The 26,453-nt window shown below is 40.7% G+C and overlaps 1 protein-coding gene across 1 annotated transcript in view; it reads left to right on the top strand.

The window, feature by feature from the left end:
* The window catches only part of LOC145392073 (nose resistant to fluoxetine protein 6-like), a 199,779-nt gene that overhangs the window by 100,464 nt on the left and 72,862 nt on the right, over positions 1-26,453 (top strand). The window contains exons 10-12 of the mRNA XM_080266532.1: positions 494-620; positions 2,923-3,118; positions 12,569-12,711. Coding sequence (XP_080122658.1) covers positions 494-620; positions 2,923-3,118; positions 12,569-12,711 — 466 coding nt within the window. The remainder of the gene's footprint in view (positions 1-493; positions 621-2,922; positions 3,119-12,568; positions 12,712-26,453) is intronic.

The raw sequence follows: 26,453 nt of genomic DNA, 5'->3' as shown, positions 1-26,453 counted from the left end.
AGGTGGGCAGGTGATGTTGCAAGAATAAGGGATAACTGATGGAGCAAGAGTTTGACTGGCTGGACTCCAAGAAGAAAAAGGATAGACAGGAGTTGGAGAGATGAGAGAGAGAAGTTTGCATGCAAAACGAGGCAGAGATTGGCTCAATCAAGGAGTTCGAGAAAAGGCTGGGGGAGGCCTTGGGCGTGGGCTTGAAATGGCTGCTGCTGCTGCTGATGATGATGATGATGATGATTATGATGATGGTATTCACACACACACACACACACACACACACACACACACATATATATATATATATATATATATATATATATATATATATATATATGTGTGTGTGTGTGTGTGTGTGTGTGTGTGTGTGTGTGTGTGCGCGTGCGTGCGTGTGTGTACATGGTTCTCATTTTCATAAGGACATAGACGTTATACTCGTATTATCACTGAACTTCATAGCTTCTTGATAATTTCTTCCAAACCACTAATTCTTTTGCAGGCATGGTATGGACTACATCTGGGAAGTTTATTACGCGCCGTGGTGCCGCGCTGGGCCATGGCTGGCTGGCATCTGGTTGGCCTACATCATGTATAAGCTCGGTAATCGTCAAGTCAAGATCGACCCTGTAAGTGAAAATGTATATACATTGTCTTTCACACATCGGCTTCACTCATGTGCATTCATGATTGGAAGTTTGTTATTGTCGGGTAGTGTACGTTCACACTTCAATCCTTTCTCCAGTGATGCACACTCAGGCAAAATATTTTCTCCAATCATGTTTATGTACAATCCAAAACTCTCCAGTCGTGCACATTTACAGTTTTAAAAATAAAATGTCTTCAACCAAGTACAGGCACAGTATAATACTTCTCTAGTCATGTACAGCCATGGTGAAAAATTTTTTCCAATCATGTACAGTTTTTATCAAAAGTTCTTTCGCGTCATGAAGTCACAATTACAGGCTCACTCCGCTCATATACAGGCATTGTCAAAAGTTCTCTCAGATCATGCACAGTCACGGTCAGACATTCAGTGCAGTCATATTCAGTTACAATCTTAAGTCTTCGCCAGTTCTTCTTATTCGCGGTGGAAAATTGTTGGATAGAAAGACTGAAACTGCGGTATGAGTGTGATGAAATTCTAAAAGTTTTCCCCCAAAAGAACACAATATGCACTCACGTCTCTCAGATTCCTCACTGCCCCGGGAAAACATGTTTCATAGCAGATTAGTCCATTTAGTTCAGTGCAGTGTTTTTAATCTTGCTGACAATAGATGATGTTGTTCAGATCTGCGACAGACTTTTAGCTGCGAAGAGGCTAATGGATGATGTAATAAATACATCTAGATCCAAAAGTCCATTCTCATCTGAAGAAAAAAAAATATTGTATCGAGATAGTACATTTACTTGTTTTTTTCGCGGCGGTTTAATGAAGGCAATATGTAACCCATCCAGTTTTAATAATCTACCTCACTCTGAGTAAAATTGTCTGGAGATAGCATCTTATTATCGTTATCAAGTAATAGTAGGTGAACCATAGCAATTTGGATAAGTATTTTCAGGATATGGAACTCAAACACATGAGGTATTTCCTTTTTGACCTGGAGGGAATCGACACACAACATTCCCTTCACTATTAAGGCACTCATAATTAGGGTAAAATATTTGTTAGTAGCAAGAATCAGCATAACGGAGGTAAAAATCAAGACGCAGCGTCCATCTCAGCAGTTACTTCAACAAACAAGGGATGAGGCTATGGCACACCTAATGTCTGATTTAGCTCGTATGTCTGACTAGGGTAAAAATCTTGTTTTCAGTGCATCAAAAACTCAGTACTTACATCTATCAACCCATTAAAATCTTCCACAGGAGTACCCACTAATGTTTAATAGTATCCAGCTCAATCCTGCATCATCATTAAACATACCTGGGGTTTCATTTTCTCAGGATTTATCTTGGAAAGACCATAATACATCTCTTGTAAAATCTGCTTCAATCAGGTTAGGTGTGCTAAGCCGACTCCGTACCTTCTTTACCCTGCAAAGTTGTTGACTTTATACGCGGGTTTTATTCACCCATGTGTAGAGTACAACTCTCATGTGTGAAGTTGCTCTCCACATGCAGCTCTTCTTAACAAGGTGGAGTCAAATGCTTTTCGTCTCATTAACCCTCCTCGTCTTATTGGCTTCCTTCAGCCTCTGTCTTTTCGCTGTATTGCTGGTTCTTTATCTGTTTTCTATCGTTGCTTTAATGGTCACTGCTCCTCTGAACTATCTGCTTGCATCCCTTCACCACTACAACGGGCGTGTTGCACCCACCTGACATCAAACTCACATCTCTTTTCTGTCCAACACTTTAACGCAAATGCTGATCGTTACTCCCAGTCCTTCATTTATGCAACAGATCAACTCTGGAACTGTCTCCCTCTGTCTGTATTTCCTATTTCCTATGATCTCCAGTCTTTCAAACGCAGTGTGTCCAGGCATCTCGGAATGAAGAGCTCTTGAATTGGGCTCTGTTATGTTGTTTTTGTTTTTTCTCAGAAGGAACGGTTTGCGGGCTCCTGGCCTTTGGCTCCTTCTTCCTTGCATTGAAAAATGAATAAATAAGTAAATAACCATCCGCTACTCTCACACCTCACTCCATATATTCTTAGTGGCGAGTAGATAGACCACAACGATTTTGATAGAATTGTTTTCGTGTTGGGGATATGGAACTAAAGTACAACGACTTCAGTTTTACCCTTTCGGAACAGCGTCATATTTTAATACTTCATTCTCACTAAAATTAGATTTTACTCAAGTAAGGGCAGACCTCTTATTGTTAGAGAGTTAATTAAGGAATATATTTAACCCCTCTAATAAAAAAAAAAAGTTCATCCTATTCTGAAGACAGTCCTTTGGAGATAACTGGTTCTTCCCATAATAGATATTGGTGATGACTGGATGGACCATAGCGACTTTGATGGGAATGCTGGTAGTGTTTGGGATGTGGAGCTACAATGTCTTCCCGCGGGAAGCACAGTATGATATTATGACACAGGTGGCTTACGGCGGCATGCACAGGCTTATCTGGGGAACCTGTTTGGCATGGATTGTTTTCGCATGTCACTATGGATATGGAGGTAAGTTAATACAGATTTGTACTCCTTCAGCAGTGGACTTATTTCTTTCCTTTAAGGAGGCTACCATTAAATAATTTTATTATAGTCCACGTCCAACCACTCCAGTACAGTAATAAATAACTAAGGCCGCTTTATGTGTTTCCCTTCCCAACCATTCTATTCATTTGCCAATATAAGTAATTCTCACCATTTTACTGTACATTCAAACTTTATGACCATGTACTTGGTTCAAGCAGAAAAGGGGATAACAAACCTTTAACATTTAACTGCCATATATGGATCACCCTTACTTACCCGTCCCCTCCACGGAGGGGCTCGGGGACTGATATTGATTTCACTCGGTTTGTCTGTTTGTCCCTCTGTTTGTCTGTCTGTCTGTCTGTTAACAACTTTACGCTAAAACTACTAGTGCGTTTTTGACCAAAATTGAGGGGATGATGGGCTATGACCCTCTGATCACCTTATTAAATTTTGGGCCAAACTGGGCCAAGGTCCAGGCTGTCGGCCCTAAAAATATATATATTTTTTAATCGTTGTTTCGTTATAACCCTTTTCAAATTCGTCCTATCGACATGAAACCAAAACCTGCGTCATTCAAATCTGCATCCTATAACATGCCTCATTACATCAGGGGGGTCACCCCCCAGTTAGCAGTAGGGGGGTCAATGTCGGGTGGGTAGGGCCTAAAATTTCAAATGGGCATAAAATCAATTTTCATCCGATTTAATCCGAATTTGATATGTGACATCTTTGACTAGGTATCCTGTTGTGTTTATACATCAGCACTTAAGTAACTGCCGGGGACGGGTTTGCTGTGCTTTGGCACCGCTTGTTCTTGCTATAAGTGATCAGCTTGCATCTCACGTGACAAAGTGCTGTCAGAATGATACATAAAGGCCAGGTACATTTTTCTTCTTCACGTGCTTCAGAAAACATTATCAAAAGCTAGAGGGTTATCTTTCCTTTCATGATTAAATGTTTAAGCGTACGATCATCAGCCTGATATTAAGTATCCAGATCAAGAGTGAGTGACACCATAAGGTGTAAAGGATCAAACGCCTCTTTAGTTCATGCCTTCGCTACCACAGAATTCTTCAATGCTCACTGAAATCAGACTGAGAGGATTAAAGTTCAAAAGACATCCCGGCACTGAAGGAGTGAAAGTAATATATCTCTAACTCCACCACTACCACAGGTCTTACCGAAGTTAAATTCAGTCGGCTGAATTAGATATCTAGTAGTCTATCTATCTATAGCCCGACGCCCTACTCCCGCAAAGGGTGGCCGCAGACAATACGCCTCCAAGTCGCTCTGTCACCCACCATTTGACTACCCTCCCCCCAGCTCACTCCCCCCTCCCTCATATACCTCTCAACTCCATCCCTCCACCTCATCCTCGGTCTACCCATCTCTCTCCCTCCCTCCACCTCACCTACATACACCCTCTTAGTCAGTCTTCCATTCTCCATTCTCTCCACTTGTCCAGACTACCTCAATGTATTTCTTTTAAACTTCTCAACCGGATCCACATCCACCCCACAACGTTCCTTTACTTCTTCATTCGTCAACCTGTCCCTCCATGTCACTCCACATGCTCCTCTCAAGTCACTCATTTCCACTGCTCTCACTCTTGACTTGTTTCCCCTCTTGCAAGGTCCACGCCTTGCTTCCGTACGTCAGGGTAGGGATCACAATACTATCATGCAGTGACTTCTTAACTTCCATGATCACCTCACTACTTCTCATCACTGCTTTCAGTGAACCAACAACCTTCCTTCCCTGCTGTACCCTTTCACGCACTTCATCCCCCAAAGTTCCATCCTTACTCATCACACTACCCAAGTACTTGATTGCACTCACATTCTCCATATCCTCACCATCCAACCTCACTGTACATTTTGATACTTCATTCCTCTCAAACACCATAACTTTACTCTTGTTTACATTAACTTTCAGATTCCTCTTCTTACACATTGTCCCAAACTCATTCACCAAACCTTGCAACTCCCATTCATCTTCACTCAACAATACTGTATCATAAGCAAAAAGCAACAGCGGAATCTTCCAAATATCACCCTCATTCATTAGAGACACCCCCACATCCACTGTCCTACCTTGCACCTCCTTTACGACCCCATCCATGTATATATTAAACAGCCAAGGAGACATCACACAACTCTGTTTCAGTTCCACACTGAGATCAAAGAACTCACTCAGCTCACCATCCACTCGCACCATAGCCCTAGCTCTTTCGTACATACTCTTCACAGCACTCAACAATTTCCCCTCCACTCCATATAAGCTTAATACTTTCCACATACCTTGCCTATCTGTTCTGTCATAAGCTTTATGCAAGTCCATGAAGTCAGCATACACCTTCTCTTCCTTCTGTAGATACTTCTCCACTAAACATCTTAGAACAAATATCTGATCTACACACCCTTTTCCCTTCCTAAATTCCCTTGTTCTCCAATTAGCTCCCCTGTCATATGCCTAACCCTGTCAATGAGCATTCTACCATATATTTTTCCAGTCACACTAAGAAGGCAAATACCCCTACGGTTACCACATACTTCTGTCTCCCCTTTTCCATTGTTTAAAGGAACAAGTATACCTGATTTCCAGTCCTCAAGAACCCTTCCCTCTTCCCAAGCCAATCTACACAACTTCCATACCCACTCCACAACAATCTCACCCCCATACCTCAGCATTTCACCACACACTTCATCAATTCCTGGGGCCATTTCCCATCTTGATCTTCTTCATTGCTTCCACTGTCATAAAAAGACTTTGTAGTTCCTTTGTGTTTACTTGTAGTTGAGTTATATATATATATATATATATATATATATATATATATATATATATATATATACTGTATATGTATATATATATATATATATATATAAAACTTGTGGACGAGCGGTTATTATACTGGAGTAGCTTTGTAAGTAGGTAATCTTTCCCATTTGTCATGTAGTGACAGGAGAGGTAAAGAATAGTATGGGACTATTTTTATTTGTCTTGGAAATATTAACAAGTCTCTCATTCACGAGTGAGTTGAGCAGAGTCCCTGTCTCCCTGTCTCGCTCTCTCAGTCTCTCTCTCAAGTTGCTAAGCCCTTTCTCCTTCTGACCTGCCTGTTCTAAGGCCTGTCTCCTTCTGAGCTCTCTTTCCTAAATTCTGGTGTAGCAGGGGTTGTATCACGTGTGTTCCTTGTGAGTGGAAAGTTCTAGAAGCCTGTGTGTGAGTATACAGTATGTGTATGGTCACTAAGGCTTTGTTCACGGGTGGATTGCTGACAACTAACTGCATCATCTCCTTACTGGCCACTGTCGTCAGCTTTCCTCAGTGTAATTTGCAAGCTCATTTCCCATTCCCAGGCTCGCATAGAGCTGTCTATCTATCTATTAATCTATCTATCTATTATGATTTGTAATTATAATATGGAGTCCTGATATCTGCTCGGTCACGCGAAAATGGCGTACCATCGACAGTTAATAGTCCTAACATATTAATATATATTATATACACATTATAATGAACTTATAAGCTAATTAAATGAAATACATAATATTGTAAAAGTAACATAATTATATGAATATTGTATACATATAATATTCATAGTAAATAGTGATTATTCAGTAATATTACATTTTAAACAAGTTGTATACATATTTGAATAAATGCATTAAAGTAAATTATTTAACTGTAATACAGTATGTACTTGGGTTATTGTAATGAAATGCATACATGCGTTGGCCTTATAACTGTAGTTACATTTTGTTAATGCAACTGTTACATAAGTGTTTTGGCCTTATAATTGTAGTTAAAGTTACATAAAAGTTACATCTTGTTAATGCAACTGTTACATAAATGGTACATATTGTTTGTAGTTACATAATTGTAGTTAAAGTTACATAAAAGTTACATCTTGTTAATGCAACTGTTACATAAATGGTACATATTGTTTGTAGTATTGTTTGTAGTTACATAATTGTAGCAAGTGTAACATAATGCAATCGCTTGTCGTTACATAATTATAATATGGAGTTACATAATTGTTATAATTGCAGTCCTAACATATGCTGCGGTCGATGATATGATGTGCCATGCCACTAGCTTGTGGAGACAACCGTTTGCTTTTTTGTTTGTAGTTTATGTGGTATTTTGGCATTTGTAGTAACACTTACACTTATTTTCATTTGTTTGTTATGTGATCTTACTCTATTTCTCTTTTTTTCTTTCTTAATTTCTTTCTTTCTTTCTTTTTTGTTTTTTTTTTGTATGTATTGATTTTCTATAGTTTGTTTTTCTTCGCTTGTGTACGCTTTTTCCATGTTGTTCATGGTTGCGTAATTACTGGCTAATTTCCTTGGGATACTTTTTTAAAGTTTAGTTTATATTGCACAGGTATTACTGAAAATGACATAATATAGTCCCATATTTTGTTATTTTATATAAAAAATATATATACACTATATACAGTATTAATTATATACACTGACTTGTTGTTCACTTGTACCTATCGTGGGTAATATGTGTGTCAGCACTGTGTGGAAATCATTGTCTTCACAATTGTGTTGAAGATTTTCACTCTTGCTAACGTTATTTGTGTTGGCCATTTTTTTTTTTTTTCTAGTTTACCTTGAAACTTAATTTATATGTTTCCACTAGGTAGCTTTAATTAATAAATGTTTAATACAGTTCTTTTAATTGCTCACTGAGTAACTGTGATGGTATATTTTCTTTATTACTTTGTAGATGTAATAATGCATAGTTGTACGTATGAAACACGTATTTTATGTAGGTATTTTTTGTATGGTAACACTCGTTGGTAGTAAATAAATGTTATGATAAATGAATGAATATATACAGTGTAGAATATTTATTGTTGGTGATTATTTAGTGTTTGAGTTATGCCGATAACTGAAGTAAGTATGTGTATTTAAGCTGTAACTATACAGCACGTTTTATATGTTTGTGCAGAAGCTTATTGTCTATCACTGTGTATTGTATAAATGAAGTAAGTATGTAACTCACTAATTTTTACTGTGGTGGGAATGGTGTGACTGGTGGTGCAGGTGGTGTGTTGACCGACGTGGCGTCTTTTCAGCAAGCACGCATGATGACGTCGACTTTCCACACTGGTAGCTGTGGTGAGTGAATGAGTAGCGATGAGTAACTTGAGTGAAGATGAGTGAGTAAGATGAGTTATGAGTCGTGTCTCACTCTTCGTTTGTTTGTTCCGTTTTTCTTCCTCGAGGTAGTTGTGGTCCTTTTTTTCTTGTGATTTACTCGTTGTAGCATGAAGACTGCCGCTACTTGTAGGTGCGTGTAGAAGATTATACAGACGACTCATAGAGTTGTTAATTGTAGTTAATTCTAGATGGTTTTAGTTCGTTGGTTCGTCGTAGGAATTGCAAGATCGTATCAATATTTTGTTAAACTACTTGCAAGGCGTCCTGTGACCTCTTCACCTTTGCATCAGCATGATGATCGGGGAGACGGAGGGGGCTTGTTGGAGAGAATTTTCAGGAGCTGGTTGTAAGTTGTTGGTTGTCAGAGGTATTCTTGTTTTCAATCTTGATATTTTGTAGGAATTCAATGTTTATTCGTAGACGAGGTTCTTATACGTTCGCTGCTACCAAATGTCATAAAAGACTTTGTAGTTACTTTGTGTTTACTTGTAGTGGAGTTTTATATATATTAGACTTGTGGACGAGCGGTTATTATATTTGAGTAGCTTCGTAAGTAGGTAATCTTCTTTCCCATTTGTCATGTAGTGACAGGAGAGGTAAAGAATAGTATGGGACTATTTTTATTTGTCTTGGAAATATTAACAAGTCTCTCATTCACGAGTGAGTTGAGCAGAGTCCCTGTCTCCCTGTCTCACTCTCTCAGTCTCTCTCTCAAGTTGCTAAGCCCTTTCTCCTTCTGACCTGCCTGTTCTAAGGCCTGTCTCCTTCTGAGCTCTCTTTCCTAAATTCTGGTGTAGCAGGGGTTGTATCACGTGTGTTCCTTGTGAGTGGAAAGTTCTAGAAGCCTGTGTGTGAGTATGTGTGTATGGTCACTATGGCTTTGTTCACGGGTGGATTGCTGACAACTAACTGCATCATCTCCTTACTGGCCACTGTTGTCAGCTTTCCTCAGTGTAATTTGCAAGCTCATTTCCCATTCCCAGGCTCGCATAGAGCTGTCTATCTATCTATTAATCTATCTATCTATTATGATTTGTAATTATAATATGGAGTCCTGATACCACTACTTCCTCCCTCCTCTCATCTCTTCTTCTCCCAGCCATTCCTCAACCACTTATATTCGCACTGCTCTCACTCTCTACATTCAACAAATCCTCAAACTGCTCCTTCCATCTCAATTTCTCTATCTTCTTCACCAACAATCTATTATTCCTATCTTTCACTCCCATACTATTTCCCCTTTCACACTGCATTACTTTCTTTACCTCCTTCCAAAACATTTACTCTCCCTCCATTTCACACTCAGATTCCTCCCAAACTCTTCATCCATTTTCTTCTTACTCTACTTCACCAGTTTCTTCACCTCCCTTCTCCTGCTCACATATATCTCTCTTTTCTCTCTCTCATCTTTTCCTCTACCTCTACTCGCTATCCATTCACGATATGCCTTCTTCTTTTGTTCCACAGCTCGTTTCACATCATTCCACCATGCTATCCCTTGCACACCCTTGCATCTTCTCACTCCACAAACCACCTCACATGCTGCGCCTATCTCTTCCGTGAATATCTTACGTACGTCTTCCACCCCTTCCATCTGCTCTAACTCATACCTTCTCAATCTTTCTTCAACTATGGCCTTATACTCTGCCATTTTCTCACTATCTTGCAAGTTCTCCACTCTTCTCACAGGAGCTGTTTCCTCCTGTCTTCCCCTTCGTCTCTTCAACCATTTTCTTTCCAACTTTACCTTGGCCATCACTAAGTGATGGTCCGAGACTCCATTCCCCCACCCTCTCCACACTCTTGCATCCAACACTTGTCTTCTCATTCACACACACGTAGTCTATCATTGCTTTTCGTTCAACAAGTTCACCATCCATCCTCGTCATTACTCTCCATGTATACCTGTGCATCATCTTATGCCGAAAGTAGGTGTTGGCTATTGCCAACCCCTTAACAGCACAGATGTCCACCAAAGCACTACCATTCCCATCTACTTCAGCTGGCACATCCCACCGACCAACCACTCCATCCACTAGTACAGTACATTCCCAACTTTGCCATTCATGTCTCCAGTCAAAAGCACTCTCTCGCTCCTCTCAAATTTGTCCATACATGCTTCTCGCCCAAAACTCATCTTTCACTCTTGCCACTCGGTCCTCTGTCGGCGCATATGCACATACAATCACCCACGCCTGTGTACCAACTTTCATCCTCACCCATACAATCCTTGCACTCACTGTTCCATACTCTCTTATATTCTTCTTCCACTTCTTGCTTATCATCAGACATACTCCCTCTCTTGCCCTCTCATTCTCATTAACTCCCGCACTTATACCTAAACTATATTCCCATTCTCTCACCCTTTCACCTTTCCATTTAGTTTCAGTCAATCCACATATATCCACTCTTTCACTTCATCATTCACTCGTCTCACATTCCATGTCCCCACCCTCAGAATGTCCTTTGTCCGTTCCTTAGTCGTCAAGGTATGGTCCGTCCTGGTCCGAGGCGCTTTATTCGTTTGTTTAGTTGGTTCTTTTTATGGGATGGGGTACTAACCCACCATCAAACCTTTTAGTCGCCTCATACGACAAGCAGGGATACTGGGGGAGTATTCTTGAAAACCTCCTACCCCCAGGGGGTAAATTAATAAGTTATAGGCGTTCACATTTGAAAGAGTGGAACGTGCTCGAGAGGGAAAGTGTGATAATATAATTATCATTTTAGTTATCTAATGTTGTTCATAGGTCCACAGTGGCTTTAATGCCAGTAATTTCCGAGAAAACCCAGTTTGGGTGCTCAGTTTGGCGCTTTCGGTTTGTTTGTCAAATGGTAGCGAATTTTGCTAAAAACTTATTTCATAGTACCTATTACTTTTCCTCAAGCTTTCAGCCACGTGCATAAGTCCCCTGTAAGTAAAAGAGTTTTAAGGTAAACTATTTTTCTTTTCTAAATTGAGTGCTTTATAGTTTCTTTCAGCAGTATGGTGGCAAATATTGACAGCAGTCATTTAATTCACGGTTAGTACTTTTCCATGCACTTTTTAATGATGTGTGGTTAGGTCTGATGTATCTATAATAGTTATCGGGCCAAGTTAATGACAAGGGCCGACTCAGCGCAGTAATCTCTGTTTGAGTCATTTTGTGACCATGAGAGATCTGGGCCAGATTAGAACTTCATATGCAGCTCCAGCAAACTTCTCTGTATCTGGCTGGATGGTAGGCAAAGATTCCCTAGGATTTCGGTTATATTAAAAAATATCTCTAGCTGAGAACCTATATAAATACTTTTAGGATTTATATGAATATAAAGCTAGATTCATAGAACGACTTTCATAGGGTTATCTTTTGGCCTTTTTGTTCCTTTAGGCAAGAGCCCTCAAGGGTCCAGCAATAAACAGTTTGGCAGTTTTACTTTCTGGTGTAACATATATAGTTATAGAGCTCAGTTTGGTTCTTGCTTTCTTTCTGCAAATTGTCAGCAAATAAAAAAAAAAGTCACAAGTAGAACGTTTTACTTTTCCATAAGCTTCCTAAAGACATGTTTAGGTCTGCTGTGGCTTATGCAGTTTCAGAGATACTCAATTTTGCCTCTCAGTCAGTGCTTTTTAATTCTTTTTGCAATACGGTGGCGAATATTGGGAAATGATAGTTAAATAACACTTACTGCATTTCCGTAAGCTTTTCAACGATGAGCAGACCCACGTTTTAACTTTAATAACTTCCAAAATACCTCAGTTTGAATCCTTAGTTAGACACATTTTTACTTTTTTTCAGCAATATCGTGGCGAGGGTTGGGAAAATTACTTAGGCAGCGTCAACATTTCCATAATCTTTCCAACGATGTAAGTAGGTCCGCTTTAGCTTATTAGTTTCCGAAAAGAGTAAGTTTTCTGGAGCTGTACTCTACCACTTACCTATATGTTTGATCGTGTTTTGGCTCGCATCGCTAGCTTACACACCAAAAGATGCTCCATTATAAGTTAATCTTGTTTGAGCGAGCGAGCGAGGATACTTTCATGCATGTAGTAGAATGGTAGAGCACAGCATCAAAGCTGTGTTATCTTAAAGACTGCCTAGGCTACTGCAATTCTATATACATCATTGGAAAGCAAATGGAAAATTAATTGAGTAGGTGTTACTTAAGTGGGTTATTCAAAATTTCTGTCCTTGTACACTGATGTAGGTAACAAAGGAGTGGCTCTTACTGTTTGCTTTACGAGGTCTAACAATTGTACCTTCAACAGGGATGGTTAACAGCTTCCTAGGTCACCCCATATGGCAGCCTTTGAGTCGTCTAACCTACTGCATGTATCTGGTGGTGTTGCATCTGCAGTATGCTATTGCTGCCAACACCAGGATACCCTACTACTTCTCTCATCTAAACAAGGTAGGTATACAGACCCTTCCTGGAGGTCTAATAGTCCTCTTACGTGCAGTCTGATCTTATCCCTTGTATCTGGTAGTGCTGTATAGTAGTTCATTGTTTCTCTTGATAGCAGGATCCACTATATTTTTTCATCTGATCAAGGTTAAGACATGAAGTTCGTTTCCTGAGGCCTATACACCTTCACTCTCTAGCTGGTGGTGCTGCATAAACAGATCACTGTCTTGGTCAATAGAAGGATCTCCTATACCTCTTTCATCCCAACAAGGTGGATATGCAATATTTAATCTCAGTTTCCTACGACTCACTGCCAGCCAAGTAATATCATTTGGTATTAACTAAGTGAGAATTTATTTACGACGTAGAGGAGACATATAACTGGCAGCTAATAGGTAATGATTTTAGCACAATGGAGCTGATTATGAACCTTCTGGGTTGTAATAACTGTTTTCAAAAATCTACCCAAAAGTTTCACTAAAATAACATAATTTTTAGGCCCCTTCTACAACACATACTATATAATTCTAATTCATGACGAAAGAGGCACTTTTAATCGATCATTTACGCCTGATTCCTACGTTCCTCATGGGGAGGATTAGGTCATAAGATTAGATCAGGGATAGGGAACGTCCGGCCTCCGAGCCATATAAGGCCCGCAAGACCATTTAATCCTGCCCGCGAGGCAGTTCATAAATGCAATTTCATAAACTGATGAACGAATATATATATATATATATATATATATATATATATATGTGTGTGTGTGTGTGTGTGTGTGTAGAATTTAAAAAAAAATAGTTAATCACGCGTTCCAGTGCTGTTCACAACATGCAGAATGCCTACAAAAGGTTCCAGAGCCAACCCACCCCTGAATCTCATCTTCTTTATCTTTCTGCCCGGAATGTTCTTCGCTTTGCTACGAATAATGTCACTGGTATTGAATGCTCTGAACTCTCCAACTGAAATTTTTCCCACTTCTTCTGGCTCTGTGCCAAAGACCTTTCTAACAACTTTACTTCATCATTCTTCCCCCCTCTTCTCCGCTCTGATGGCTCTGTAGCTGTTTCTTCGACTGATAAAGTAGAACTCTTCACTCAGACGTTCCCCTCCAATTACACTTTAGACAATTCCAGAGCTGATCCTCTATCTATGCCCACCTCTGACATCCTCATGGGTAACTTTAAAGTTTCTTCAATTGGTGTGATTTCTGCCATTACTGACCTCAGTAATAACAAGGCATATGGGCCTGATAGAGTTCCTTCTGTTATCCACTGTGTTTCTGTGCTTACACTCTGCCTAGGTAAATTCTTCTGCCTTTCTCTTTCAATTTGTATCTTTCCTTCTTGCTGGAAGTTTGCTCGCATGCAGCCTTGTTAAGCCCCCTCTTATTGAATGTAGGTAAATCCAAAGTCCACTGCTATATTGTTGATATACATTTGCACAAGAACTGCACAAGTCTTATCCCGACCACACTACCTCTGTGTCTGCCTGCAGAGTCTGGCGTGCCCCTTCTCTCTCTCTCTCTCTCTCTCTCTCTCTCTCTCTCTCTCTCTCTCTCTCTCTCTCTCTCTCTCTCTCTCTCTCTCTCTCATAAAGAGGATATGTCAGCAGAATTTCAAACTATGACGACCATAAGTAAGGGAAAAAAGGTCAAGTAGCCTTTCAACACACATACTACTTAGAAAACACTTACCTACTACTATATTACAAGTGGTTACAATTTTCCCTTCCGCAATGGAAAAAGTGTGTCTCCTGAGACAATGAGGCAAAGTTTATACCGTATAAGTACAGTAGCTTGGTTATATCGTAGGTGGAGAAACAAAGGGTAATATAGCATGGGTGTAATGGGACTGGGAATAGTTAACCTCTATCTACAGGGGAGAATAATAAAAAGGCAGAATGCTGCTATGCAAGCAGCTGGATCCAACAAAGAAGGAAATACAATATTTACAGTACAAGGCCATGTTAAAATTCAGTGAAAAAGTACAATTGTTAAAGGGTGTAAGAATTAAAGTGAAGTCAATTAAACATGTAATAGGCGTCCACAGTGAATGTGTAGAACGTTTCCGAGCTAGCGAGCGAGCAAGTCAGGCAGTGCTGAATATTGTCACAAGTGGCTCATCATCTTCCTCTGATTTCCTGACCTGGAAACACTAAAAAGAACTTATCAGATTACACCAAAAATATTCCTTCACACTCCTAAAACCAATTCTCCTCTTGTATTAATTTTAGGTCTGGGGTTTGGGACCTAGCAGGTTAATAATGACTTTGCTTTTTGCTCACTCACAAAAAATTACTTTCACCAAATCTCTCAGTGTGCTCCGATTCGAATCAGAAATCAGAAATTCAGAGTTGCTTTCGTCGATCAGGGTATTGTATTAGTTTGACTCAGATTCACTCAAAAAAAAAAAAAAAAAAAAAAAAGTCAAATAGAAGGCATTATTTGTTTTGAAAAGGCAAAACTTGGTTGCTCTGTAGCACCAGTCGAGCAGGGCAGTACTCCCAAGGTGGATGGAAAGCTGATGACAGGGAGAGCTGGAGCTCCCGTTTCATCAGCCCTCAGGACAATACTCGGTTCCACGGAGTCTGACGCACTGATTTTGCCCGCCGAGGACAGGTGGATTTGGTAACACTGCGCGATGTACTCGGGCGGTGATTGGTGGATTTCCGTTGTGTTTGAACGTGCATCAAATTGACTTTGTATTCCAACCAAGGCCCTATTGATTTGTAAGATACCGAAAAATACAGATGAAAATTAAAGCAATGCTATCTTTAGTGATAAATATGTGCCTTGTAAATTATTAGAGATATACCTGAACAACAGTGATAATAAAAACTAAGTAAAGTCGCGACTGGATGCATACGGACAAGTCAGCGACTGATTTGTTTAAATTCATTTCATTATGTTTGAATTCGTTCACACTGCACGCGGTTTTATTATAGCAGCAGAGTTCAACTATTATTTTCTCGTGGGATTTGCTTTTATCTTACTTTCCTTTCTTCCACCAGTAACAAAAGTTCGGTTCATTGTACACTGATGTAATCCATTACTTTCCCAGCTCTCTGTCGAGAAGACAGAGATAAATGCTTGAGGAGAGGGTGCATGGTGACCAGGGATAGGGTATTTGTCTGTCTGTATGTATGTCTGTCTCTTATGATACGAAAATGTTTGCGAAAATCAAACACGAAACTTATTCATGTAAGAAATAATTTTACTGAATCTGACTATGAATGCAGATTTTTAGAGCTATTGTTACCTATGAAGGTAATGAAAATGTGTATGTACACTATATTGAGAATAACATGTATTGACCCCAGTGAGGTATGTGTCTGTGTGTGTGTGTGTGTGTGTGTGTGTGTGTGCTCACACAAATCATAATTATTAGAAGATAAGGTAAGCGTATCTATGGTCAGGTCGTATATTAGCAGATGAGGTAGTGAAGGGCATATTGTAGACTGTAGGCTGTGACACTGTGTAGTAGTGGTGGGGAAAACTTTCGAGCTTTCACAGGACATCGGAACCACCTCGCTATGATCGTCTGAATATTCCCGCCACAGTCGCTGACCGTTGTCCGTATGCATCCAGTCTCGACTTTACTTAGTTTTGTTATCAGTGTCATTCAGGTTTTATCTCTAATAATTTACAAGGCACATATTTATCACTAACGATAGCATTGCTTTAATTTTCATCTGTATTTTCCGATATCTTATAAATCAATAGGGCCTTGGTTGGAATACAAAGTCAATTTGGTGCACGTTCAAACACAACGGAAATCCACCAATCACCGCCCGAGTACATCGCGCAGAGTTACCAAATCCACCTGTCCTCGGCGGGCAAAATCAGTGCGTCAGACTCCGTGGAACCGAGTTTGTAGTTCCTAACCATCCCCCTTTGCTGAACTTTTTCAGTGTCTCAGTAACACAGAGAGTAGGCCAGCATGCTCTCCAATACAAGTTTCTCTATCAACACCAAACTAAATGCACAGTACACACTACACTTCTTTTTCAAAAAAAAAAAAAAAAAATGACTACACAACACACAGCTTCGGAGTCCCCAGGGGGGGGGGGACCATAAATGCCCTCATCTTCCGCCCCTCTCCCGGTGACGACTTGAGCTGCCTGGAACTTCTTCACTTCTTCATTTCTGCAACATTCGTGGCCTCTCCTCTAACTTTCGCTCTGTTGAGCACCTCCTCTCCTCCTCTAAACCCCACCTTCTTTTTCTAACTGAGACTCAGCTGTCTGAGGCAACTGACAGCAAATCCATCTCTGTATCCTCCTACTTTGTCTATACCCATTTCAAAGCCAAAGGTGAATGTTGTGTATATATACGCAACGACTTATCTTGCTCTCGTGTTCCTGAACTTCATTCTTCTGAATTCTCTACACTCTGGCTTCGGCTTTCCTGTCATTCTCTGACTTAATATATCTGAACTGTTTACTTATCCCCTAATTCTGCTATCAAAAATTCTTCGACTATCTCACTTCTACGATGGAACACATTCTATCCATTTCTCTTTTCTCTGAAATCTCCATTCTAGGAGATTTCAATGTTCACCACCACCTTTGGCTATCCTCTCCTTCCACTGATCCACCTGGTGAACAAGCCTACATCCTTTTTATCCTTAATGACCTAGAGCAGCTTGTACAGCATCCTACCCATATCCCTGACCGCCTTGGAGAGAGCTCCAACATACTTAACCTCTTCCTTACAACTAATCCTTCTGCTTACACTGTTAATCTTTTCTCTCCATTGGGCTCCTCCGATAACAACCTTATCACCTTAACCTGTCCTATTGCACCAGTATGGCCTGTGGACCCTCCAAAGAAACGTCATCTGTGGCACTTTGGAGCTGCGGATTGGGAGGCCCTCAGGCGGTACTTATTTGATTTTCCCAGGAATGATTATTGCTTCCATGGGAGGGAGCCATCTGGTTGTGCCTTGCGCATTACAGAGGTTATTCTCTCGGGTATGGAAGCATACATTCCCTTCTCATATCGTTTGACTAATGCAAGAATGCCTTGGTTTAATCACGCTTGTTCTAATGCTGTCCACAACAAGGAAAGGGCCTATAAAACGTACCGGAGCCAACCCACCCCTGGATTACATAATCTTTACGATTCTGACCGGAATCGTGCTAAGTCTGTTCTTTGCTCTGCTAAAAATAATTTCGTCTGTACTAAATGCTCTCAACTCTCCAACTCGAATTCTTCCCGCTCCTTCTGGCACCTTACCAAAAACCTTTCTAACAACTTTACTTCATCATCCTTCCCTCCTCTTTTCTCCTCTGATGGTTCTGTAGCTATTTCTTCTACCGATAAAGCAGATCTCTTCACTCAGATTTTCTCCTCCAATTCCACCTTAGACGATACCGGAGCTGTTCCTCCATCACTTTCCCCCTCTGACTTCCTCATGGCTGACATTAAAATGTCTTCAGCTGATGTATTTTCTGCCATCACTGGCCTCAATAGTAACAAGGCATATGTGCCTGATGAAGTCCCTCCTGTTGTTCTCAAGAACTGTGCTTCTGTGCTTACACCCTGCCTAGGCAAACTCTTTCGCCTTTGTCTATCAACTAGTACCTTTCCTTCTTGCTGGAAGTTTGCTCTCATTCAGCCAGTCCCAAAGAAGGGTGACCAGTCCCTGCCCTATAACTATCGTCCAATTGCTTTAACATCCTGTATCTCAAAAGTTTTCGAGTCAATTCTTAACCGAAAATTTTAAAGCATCTTTCTTATCACAACCTTCTTTCTGATCGTCAGTATGGGTTCCGTCAGGGACGTTCCACTGGCGATCTTCTCACCTACCATTCGGACACCTGGTCATCCTCCTTTCGGGACTTTGGCAAAACCTTTGCCATTGCACTTGACATCTCAAAGGCTTTCGATCGAGTCTGGCATAAATCTTTAATTTCCAAACTGCCCTCTTACGGTTTCTATCCTTCTATCTGTGCCTTCATCTATAGCTTCCTTTTTGGTCATTCTTTAGCCGCTGTTGTAGACGACCATCGTTCTTCTCCTAGATCTCTCAACAGTGGTGTTCCTCAGGGCTCTGTCCTACCACCAACTCTCTTCCTTTTATTTATTAATGACCTAAGTTGTAGATCTAACCCTAACCACTCGTACGCTGATGACTCCACTCTTCTCTTTTCCATTCGGTTCCTGCAACGTCCATCTCAACAGTTACTTCAACAAACAAGGGATGAGGCTATGGCGCACCTAATGTCTGACTTGGCTCGTATCTCTGACTGGGGTAAAAATAATCTGGTTGTTTTTAATGCATCAAAGACTCAGTTTTTACACCTATCAACCCGACAAAATCTTCCACAGGTGTACCCACTAATGTTTAACAATATTCAGCTTAATCCTGCATCATCCTTGAACATGCTTGAGGTTTCATTCACTTGGGACTTATCTTGGAAAGATCATATTACGTCTCTTGTAAAATCTGCTTCCAAGAGATTAGATGTGCTAAGCCAACTCCATACCTTCTTTACCCCTGTACAATTGTTGACTCCATACAGAGGTTTTATCAGCCGCTGTGTGGAGTACAACTCGCATGTTCCCCACATATAGCTCTTTTCAATAGGGTGGAGTCAAAGGCTTTTCGTCTCATTAACTCTCTCCTCTTGCTGGCTCCCTTCAACCTCCGTCTCTTCGCCGCACTGTTGCATCTTTATCTCTTTTCTGTGGCTACTTCCAAGGTTACTGCTCCTCTGAACTGTCTGCTTGCATCCCTCCACCTCTACGATGGGCGCGTAGCACCCGTCTAGCAGTAAACTGTCATCACTTTTCTGTCCAACTCCCTAATGCAAGAGTTAACCGTTATTCCCAGTCCTTGTTTTATGCAATAGGTCAACTCTGGAACTGTCACCATCTGTCTGTATTTCCTGCTGCCTATGATCTCCAGTCTTTCAAACGCAGTGTGTCCAGGCATCTCGAAATGATCGAATCTTGAATTTGGCTCTCTTGTATTTTTTTTTTCTCTTGGAAGGAGCAGTTATTTGGGGCTCATGGCCTTTGGTTCCTTTTTCTTAGCATAAAAAAGAAAAAAAAATGTCTGAAAATACTGCTGGGCTACTCACACAACCTTAGACCGTTACTTCTTGCGCAGCCAACTGTTATGCTACGAGTAATCTGCCTTTAATAAAAACGTTTCCTGGATTTACAGAAAAAAACTATTGAGAACTACGAGTTGTCTATGAAATGAAAATAATAGAGGATTTTTATGCGATTACCAGATTGGTGTCTATTTTTCTTGTAATTTCAAAATTGGCTGAGATATCCAAAAAAGTTTACTACTGAACTACAGAGTGTTCCTCCCGACTCCTGCCCCAATTTCTTGCTGATGCGATAAATTTTTTGCTCGGATACATATGCCGTGGGTCCAAACTGTGACTGAATTTGGTGTTCTCCCTCGCTACGCTCCCTTGAACAATAATTTACGGGGCGTGTGATAATTATAGCAATTGTAGGATTAACAAACTCTAGCATTCTTCACCAATTCTCAGATGAAGTTCATTTGATAGGGTTAATACTGAAAACTATAATAATACATGGGATAATGAACATATAGCAGTTGATTACACAACAGTTGATTTCACAAGAATTGTCTTTGAGAGTGATGCACCTTTGTCACTAACTAAGGTCCAGACTCTTGTTATTTTTTCCTGATATCTACGGTATCTTTATGCTATTTATTCACAATTCACTGTTTATGTCCATATCACCATTTACCTTCTCTTTTCTTTGTTACTCTTTTCACTTACTTCTTCATTTGATATCCTTTTATCCCCATATTACTTAATTTGCATTAACTATTCTGAACTGGCATCTTTCTGCTTGTTTCAGTTATCTAGTCTTCAGTACAAAGTTACATGATCTTCACACCTTCAGCAGTGTCACTGAGAACTGTCAGTTTCAAGGTCTTATGGTTGCCGTGCTATTCTTGTCGCAGTGCGGATCTCATGCAGTCTTTTGTCCATTCGCATAACACGGCAGTAAAGTAACAAAAAATTCGATAAGAGAAATTGCCACTGGGGGAAACACAAAGATCGGATGTACCCATGTACGGTTAGAGACTAGAGAAAACTGATCCGTAACAAAATCACTCTTATTAAGAAAATCCAACATGCGTAGGTTGTCTGACGTGATTGAGAGATTGTCGGCAGGTAGATGGAATGTCACATTAATGGGTTGGAAGATTTCATATTTGTGGGAGCGAAGTGCATAGTGATGATGTGTAGCATAAGCAATCTCAGATTCCGATTTTACAGTACTGTAATCACGGACCATGTACAAACCAGTTGCAGTCACTGAACGAACAGGAGTTCAAGGACAAATGATACTAACAGAGATGGGGAACTGAAAGAGAAATATCAGATATGGTTCAGACGAGCGTGGTGCACTGGGAGTTTGGGGGCTGGAACGAAGGAACAGACAGATTGTACTGAAAAATTACGATCCAAGGAAGATTCGCATGGAGCACTGCTACTATGAAAGATCGCAGGAGATAGGCAGCACAAACTAGAGAGGTAGGTGTAAGAAAAGCACACCTGCTGAGATCATTGGAGACATGATTATGGCACAGAAGTAAGTACACCGAGGAAACGGGGCCTATAACAAGGAATTATTGTACACGAAAGGAAAGGGAATGATGTGGAAGATATCGAATGTGATGGATGAACGAAAAGGGGTATAAACAACAATTTCTTTAGTTATGAAGGTGGCCTCATGTACTGGGTAGTAGTATTCTAAAGAGGAGAAAAACACTGGAGACATGTCAAAAGTGAAGCGAGCCCATTCCAATACAGACTGGAGGTCAGAGATAGGTACTAGGTCTGCAGCGGCACTAACACCGACTGCATCAACTAGAATACGAACTAAGTTAGTAACTTAGGAGAGAAGAGAGTCCAGGGAGACTTGTAGGTTATCCATGTGTAGTTTGATATTTAGCAATTATGAGACTATTAATTTTTGAGATCTCCTTCGTTTAAATTCCTGTGAAGTTGTTTAATGTGTATGTGACGAAATTTAATTGGGTTGTGATTTTCAGTAGCACAGTGTTGAACTTTGTAACTCTGTTTTGAGACTCTAGGGTATTGGTTAATTCAACAAGGTCAGATTTGAATTCTGAGAGGTCACGAGTGGTCACGACACCAAATAAACCACTTAGAATTTCTCCTCCAAGATCAAGAGTCTACTCTTCAACCGTGAACGACCTACAGGTGTAGAGAAAGTGTCATGTAAGTGGCAGAATTTCAACCTAACAGAGTCTAATTTCCAGTGGATGAGTAGGTAAAATGGGTACCGGAACACATCTTTGTCGTGTTTCTCCTTGATGGTGTAAGTAGACATGGTCGAGGGGTGTAATTATACAGAGAAGGTTATTTGGCCACCAATCTCGATAGCATAGTTTTAGGTACTTGTAGTGAGATAGGGCACTTGATTATGGATCGTTAAGCTCGGCAAGAATTAAGTAGTGAGACGTAGTGTCAATGAGGTGAGTTACAGCACTCTCGGGTTACAAGGTTTATTGCACAAAGTTATAAAAGAGATGAGCTACAGTTTAGTAGAGCGTGATAGTAACGTTGGACCTTCTCACCAGCCTTTTCTCCCCTTTCTCTCTCTAACCCCCTTCTGACCTGAAGGGATTCTCTCCGACATTATATAGAGCGTGGGGAGGATGTGTATGGTTAATTTCCTATCATGTGGACTAACTGGCTAGGGCTGGTTACTCCAGGTGTTTTGGATACGTCATGAAATTCTTGTTCGTCTGGCCTAAGAGGAAGTTTGAGATACATCGTATGGTTTAAGAATTCTTGGTGGTCTGGGACAACAAGGGTTGTGGATATACATTGTGTAATTTTTTTTTTTTTTTTAAATGTGACCGACTCTGGGCATAGGCTTCACAGCCTGCTTTCAATGCCCAGTAGTCCTCCAACGTACCGCACACCTCTACATGTCACCACTTCGGCGCTAACACCCACCGTCCATACTGAATACATGCTAGGGCTGTCTCATACAGGACTGGTGTATTGGTATTAGTGGGGGTATTTTTACGACATGTCGGCGGGCCTTCTGGTAGATCAGTAAAGTCTGATTTTTCTGAAATTCAAATCCTTAAACTGTTCCCTGCCTCAGCGGGATTTGAACTCGGGTCCGTCAGGACTGCAGGCCAACTCTCTATCGATTGAGCCACCGCCTCCCCCAATTGACATTCCTGGTTCGTCTAGGCAAGGGGATGTGTTCTTTAACTCTTCCTGTAGGACTCAGACATAACTACCTGTTCTACATAATTGTTACCTATAGCTATATACAGTAGTTACAAATAGTATTGTGTTATATTATGCCTACATATAGCTCGGTCACGCGAAACTGGCGTACCATCGACAGTAAATAGTCATAACATATTAATGGATACTAGGTACACATTACAGTCAATTTGTAAGTGAAATACATAATATTGTGAAGGTTACATAATTGGGATAATGTAGTTATTATAGTAATGAAATTGTACATGTATAATATAACAGTAATATTAAAATAATACAATGGCAAGTCTACTGTAGTCAATTATACAGTATATATGAGAAGGACTTGATATATATATATATATATATATATATATATATATATATATATATATATATATATATATAGTGGGAAATGTAGCATTTGAAGATGTAGTTGGTATGCATGGTGTGCCTGGAAGAAATGAAAATGGGGAACGAATGATAGCGATGTGTGTTGAGCGAGAGATGGTGATTGGAAATACGCTGTTTGAGAAGAGAGATATTTATAAGTATACATGGGTGAGACAGGAGGGTGGAAGGGTTGTTGATAGAGCTTTGATGGACTATGTGGTTGTGTCTAGGAATGTAATAGGAAGATTGTTGGATGTGAGAGTTCTGAGAGGGGAGGGTGGAGGTATGTCTGACCACTGCCTGGTGGAGGGAAAGTTAAGAGTAGGTAAGAGATGGGTGAGAGCTAGGAGGGTTAGGTGTGGCAGGGAGGTTTTGAAAGTCAGTGAGTTGGATAAAAGAGAGAAAAAGATAGAGTATCAGGAGAAATTGAAAGATGAGTGGAACGCAGTGAAAGATCGGGAAAATGGCAGTGTGGAGGAGGAATGGCAGTTGTTTAAGAGTGCTGTGGTGGGGCATGCAGAAGAGGTGTGTGGTGTGAGACGTATGGGTGGTGGTGTAAGAAAAGGAAGTGAATGGTGGTGCAAGGAAGTAAGTATGGCTGTGGCTGAGAAGAGACGTGCATATGAAGTGTGGCTGCAGAGGAAGGATGAGATGTCATATGAAAGGTATAAGGAAAAGAGGAATAGGGCGAGAAGGGCTGTGCGTGATGCTAAAGTGGCAGCAGATGAGAGGTGGGGTAGGCGGCTGACAGAGAATTTTCAACAGAATAAGAAAATGATTTGGAAGGAGGTGAAAAGGGTGCGAAAGGGAGAGTCTGGGAAGGAAAAGCGAGTAAAAGCAGAGGATGGAAGGATTTTAACTGAGATGGATGCAGTAAGGAAGAGATGGGAAGAGTATTTTGAAAAATTGTTAAATGTAGAGGAGGAAAGGGTAGCTGAGATTGTGGCAGATGGAAGGGTGCAAGGAATAAATGTGTTGGGAGAGTTGAATGATTCTTTGATCACGAAGGAGGAAGTGGAGAAGGCAGTAAAGATGAAAACAGGGACAGCTGCAGGTATGGATGGGTGTGCTGTGGAATGCCTGAAGGGTGGTAGAGTGACTATTGTTGACTGGTTAGTAAGACTGCTGAATATGTGCTTTGTGAAAGGTATGGTGCCAATTGACTGGGAAAGTGCTTGTGTGGTCCCGTTGTATAAAGGCAAGGGTGATAAGCATGAATGTACTATCTGTAGGGGTATAAGTCTGTTGAGTGTTGTAGGTAAGGTGTATGGTAGAGTGTTAATTATGAGAGTTAGGGAGGGTACAGAGGGAGTGATTGGTGATGACCTGTGTGGCTTTAGGAGAGGGAGGAGATGCGTGGATTAGGTGTTTGCTGTGAGACAAGTGTGTGAAAAGTATTTAGCGAAAGGGAAGGATGTGTTTTGGGCATTTATGGATTTAGAGAAAGCGTATGATAGAATTGATAGGGAGGCTTTGTGGACTGTTCTAAGATTTTATGGCCTTGATGGTAGGTTACTAAAAGGGGTGAAAAGTTTTTATGTAAATAGTAGAGCGTGTGTAAGAGTGGGAAATGCTGTGAGTGATTGGTTTCCCGTGAGAGTGGGGCTGCGACAGGGATGTGTGGTGTCACCTTGGTTGTTTAATATTTACATGGATGGTGTTGTAAGGGAGGTGAATGCAAGAGTTTTAGGTGGAGGTCTGAGTCTGGTGAATGTTGATGGTGGAGAGTGGAATCTGAAGCAGCTGCTGTTTGGAGATGATTCTGCACTGGTGGCTGATTCAGAGGAGAGATTGAGACAGTTGGTAGAGGGGTTTGGAAGGGTGTGTGAAAGGAGGAAATTGAAAGTAAATGAGAATAAGAGTAAGTGATGAAGTGTACGAGGTTGGTAGATGGTAGGGGGATGAATATAGTTTTGAATGGCGAGTTGCTTGAGGAGGTAGAGTGTTTTAAATATTTAGGGTCACATGTTGCTGTGGATGGAAGAATAGATGCAGAAGTGAAGTTTAGAATAAATGAAGTAGGAAAGGTGCTGGGAGGAATGAAAAAAGTGTTTAGATGTCGTTCGCTTAGAAAAGATGTAAAGAGAAGGCTGTATGAGGGTGTTGTGGTACCGACTGCGTTATATGGGGATGAAACATGGAATATGGGTGTAGCAGAGAGGAAAAGTTTGAATGTAATGGAGATGAGGTGTCTGAAGAGTATGTGTGGAGTGACGCGTATGGATCGAGTGCAAAATGATGAAGTGCAAAGGAGAACTGGAGTTGTTCGGGAGATGGCTGGTAGAGTTGAGCAGAGGGTGTTGCGATGGTTTGGGCATATGGAGAGAATGGATAATGAGCGATTGGTGAAAAAGATAACTAGATCTGATGTGAGAGGTGTAAGGCTGAGAGGAAGACCACGAATAGGATGGATGGACAGTGTAAAGAGAGCGCTGGATGCGAGAGGGATGTCTGTTGAGCAAGGAAGAGTGGCTGTGCGTGACAGAAATAAATGGAGAGAAATTGTGAATGAATAAATGATGACGCAACCCTGAGGGGATATTCTCCCGCATTTGGTCTGATCACCTAGTCAGGTCAGGTGCAGGTAAGGGGATGGGTCCATTATGATGTGGCAGGAGTAAACCAGCTCTGCTGTCGGGCCCTGCTGCGGATGTCACTGATTGCATTGCGCAGTTGACCCTTGTGCGGTCTGGTGCGGTGAGGATCTGTCCGTTCTCCCCTTTGGGGCTAAGATGCGAATGAATGTGTTTGAATGGATGAGTAAATGGGGAGTGTCTCGTCCTGTTTCGGCTACCTCCCTTTCCTTGGGGGAAGCAGCCTAGGTATATATATATATATATATATATATATATATATATATATATATATATATGAGATATAATAGTATAATTAAAGTAAGCCAATATTATGTGTAACCCATATTTTGGTATTTTATATAAAATATATATACAATATTTGCTCAGTTTTGCCTCACTTGTACAGAACAGTTTTTAAACACTGATTCCAGGTTAGCATTCCTTGCTTGCATTCTGTACTTGGCCAAAATTAATACAGTAAATATGATGGAGAAAATTACAAAGATGATTGGAGCTGGACTGT

This window comes from Coenobita brevimanus, chromosome 2, assembly GCF_032717465.1.
Source record: "Coenobita brevimanus isolate Jiangsu-jjx chromosome 2, ASM3271746v2, whole genome shotgun sequence".
Lineage (NCBI taxonomy): Eukaryota > Metazoa > Arthropoda > Malacostraca > Decapoda > Coenobitidae > Coenobita > Coenobita brevimanus.
The sequence above is the reverse complement of the archived record's forward strand: the minus strand, read 5'-3'. Positions and strand labels throughout refer to the sequence as shown.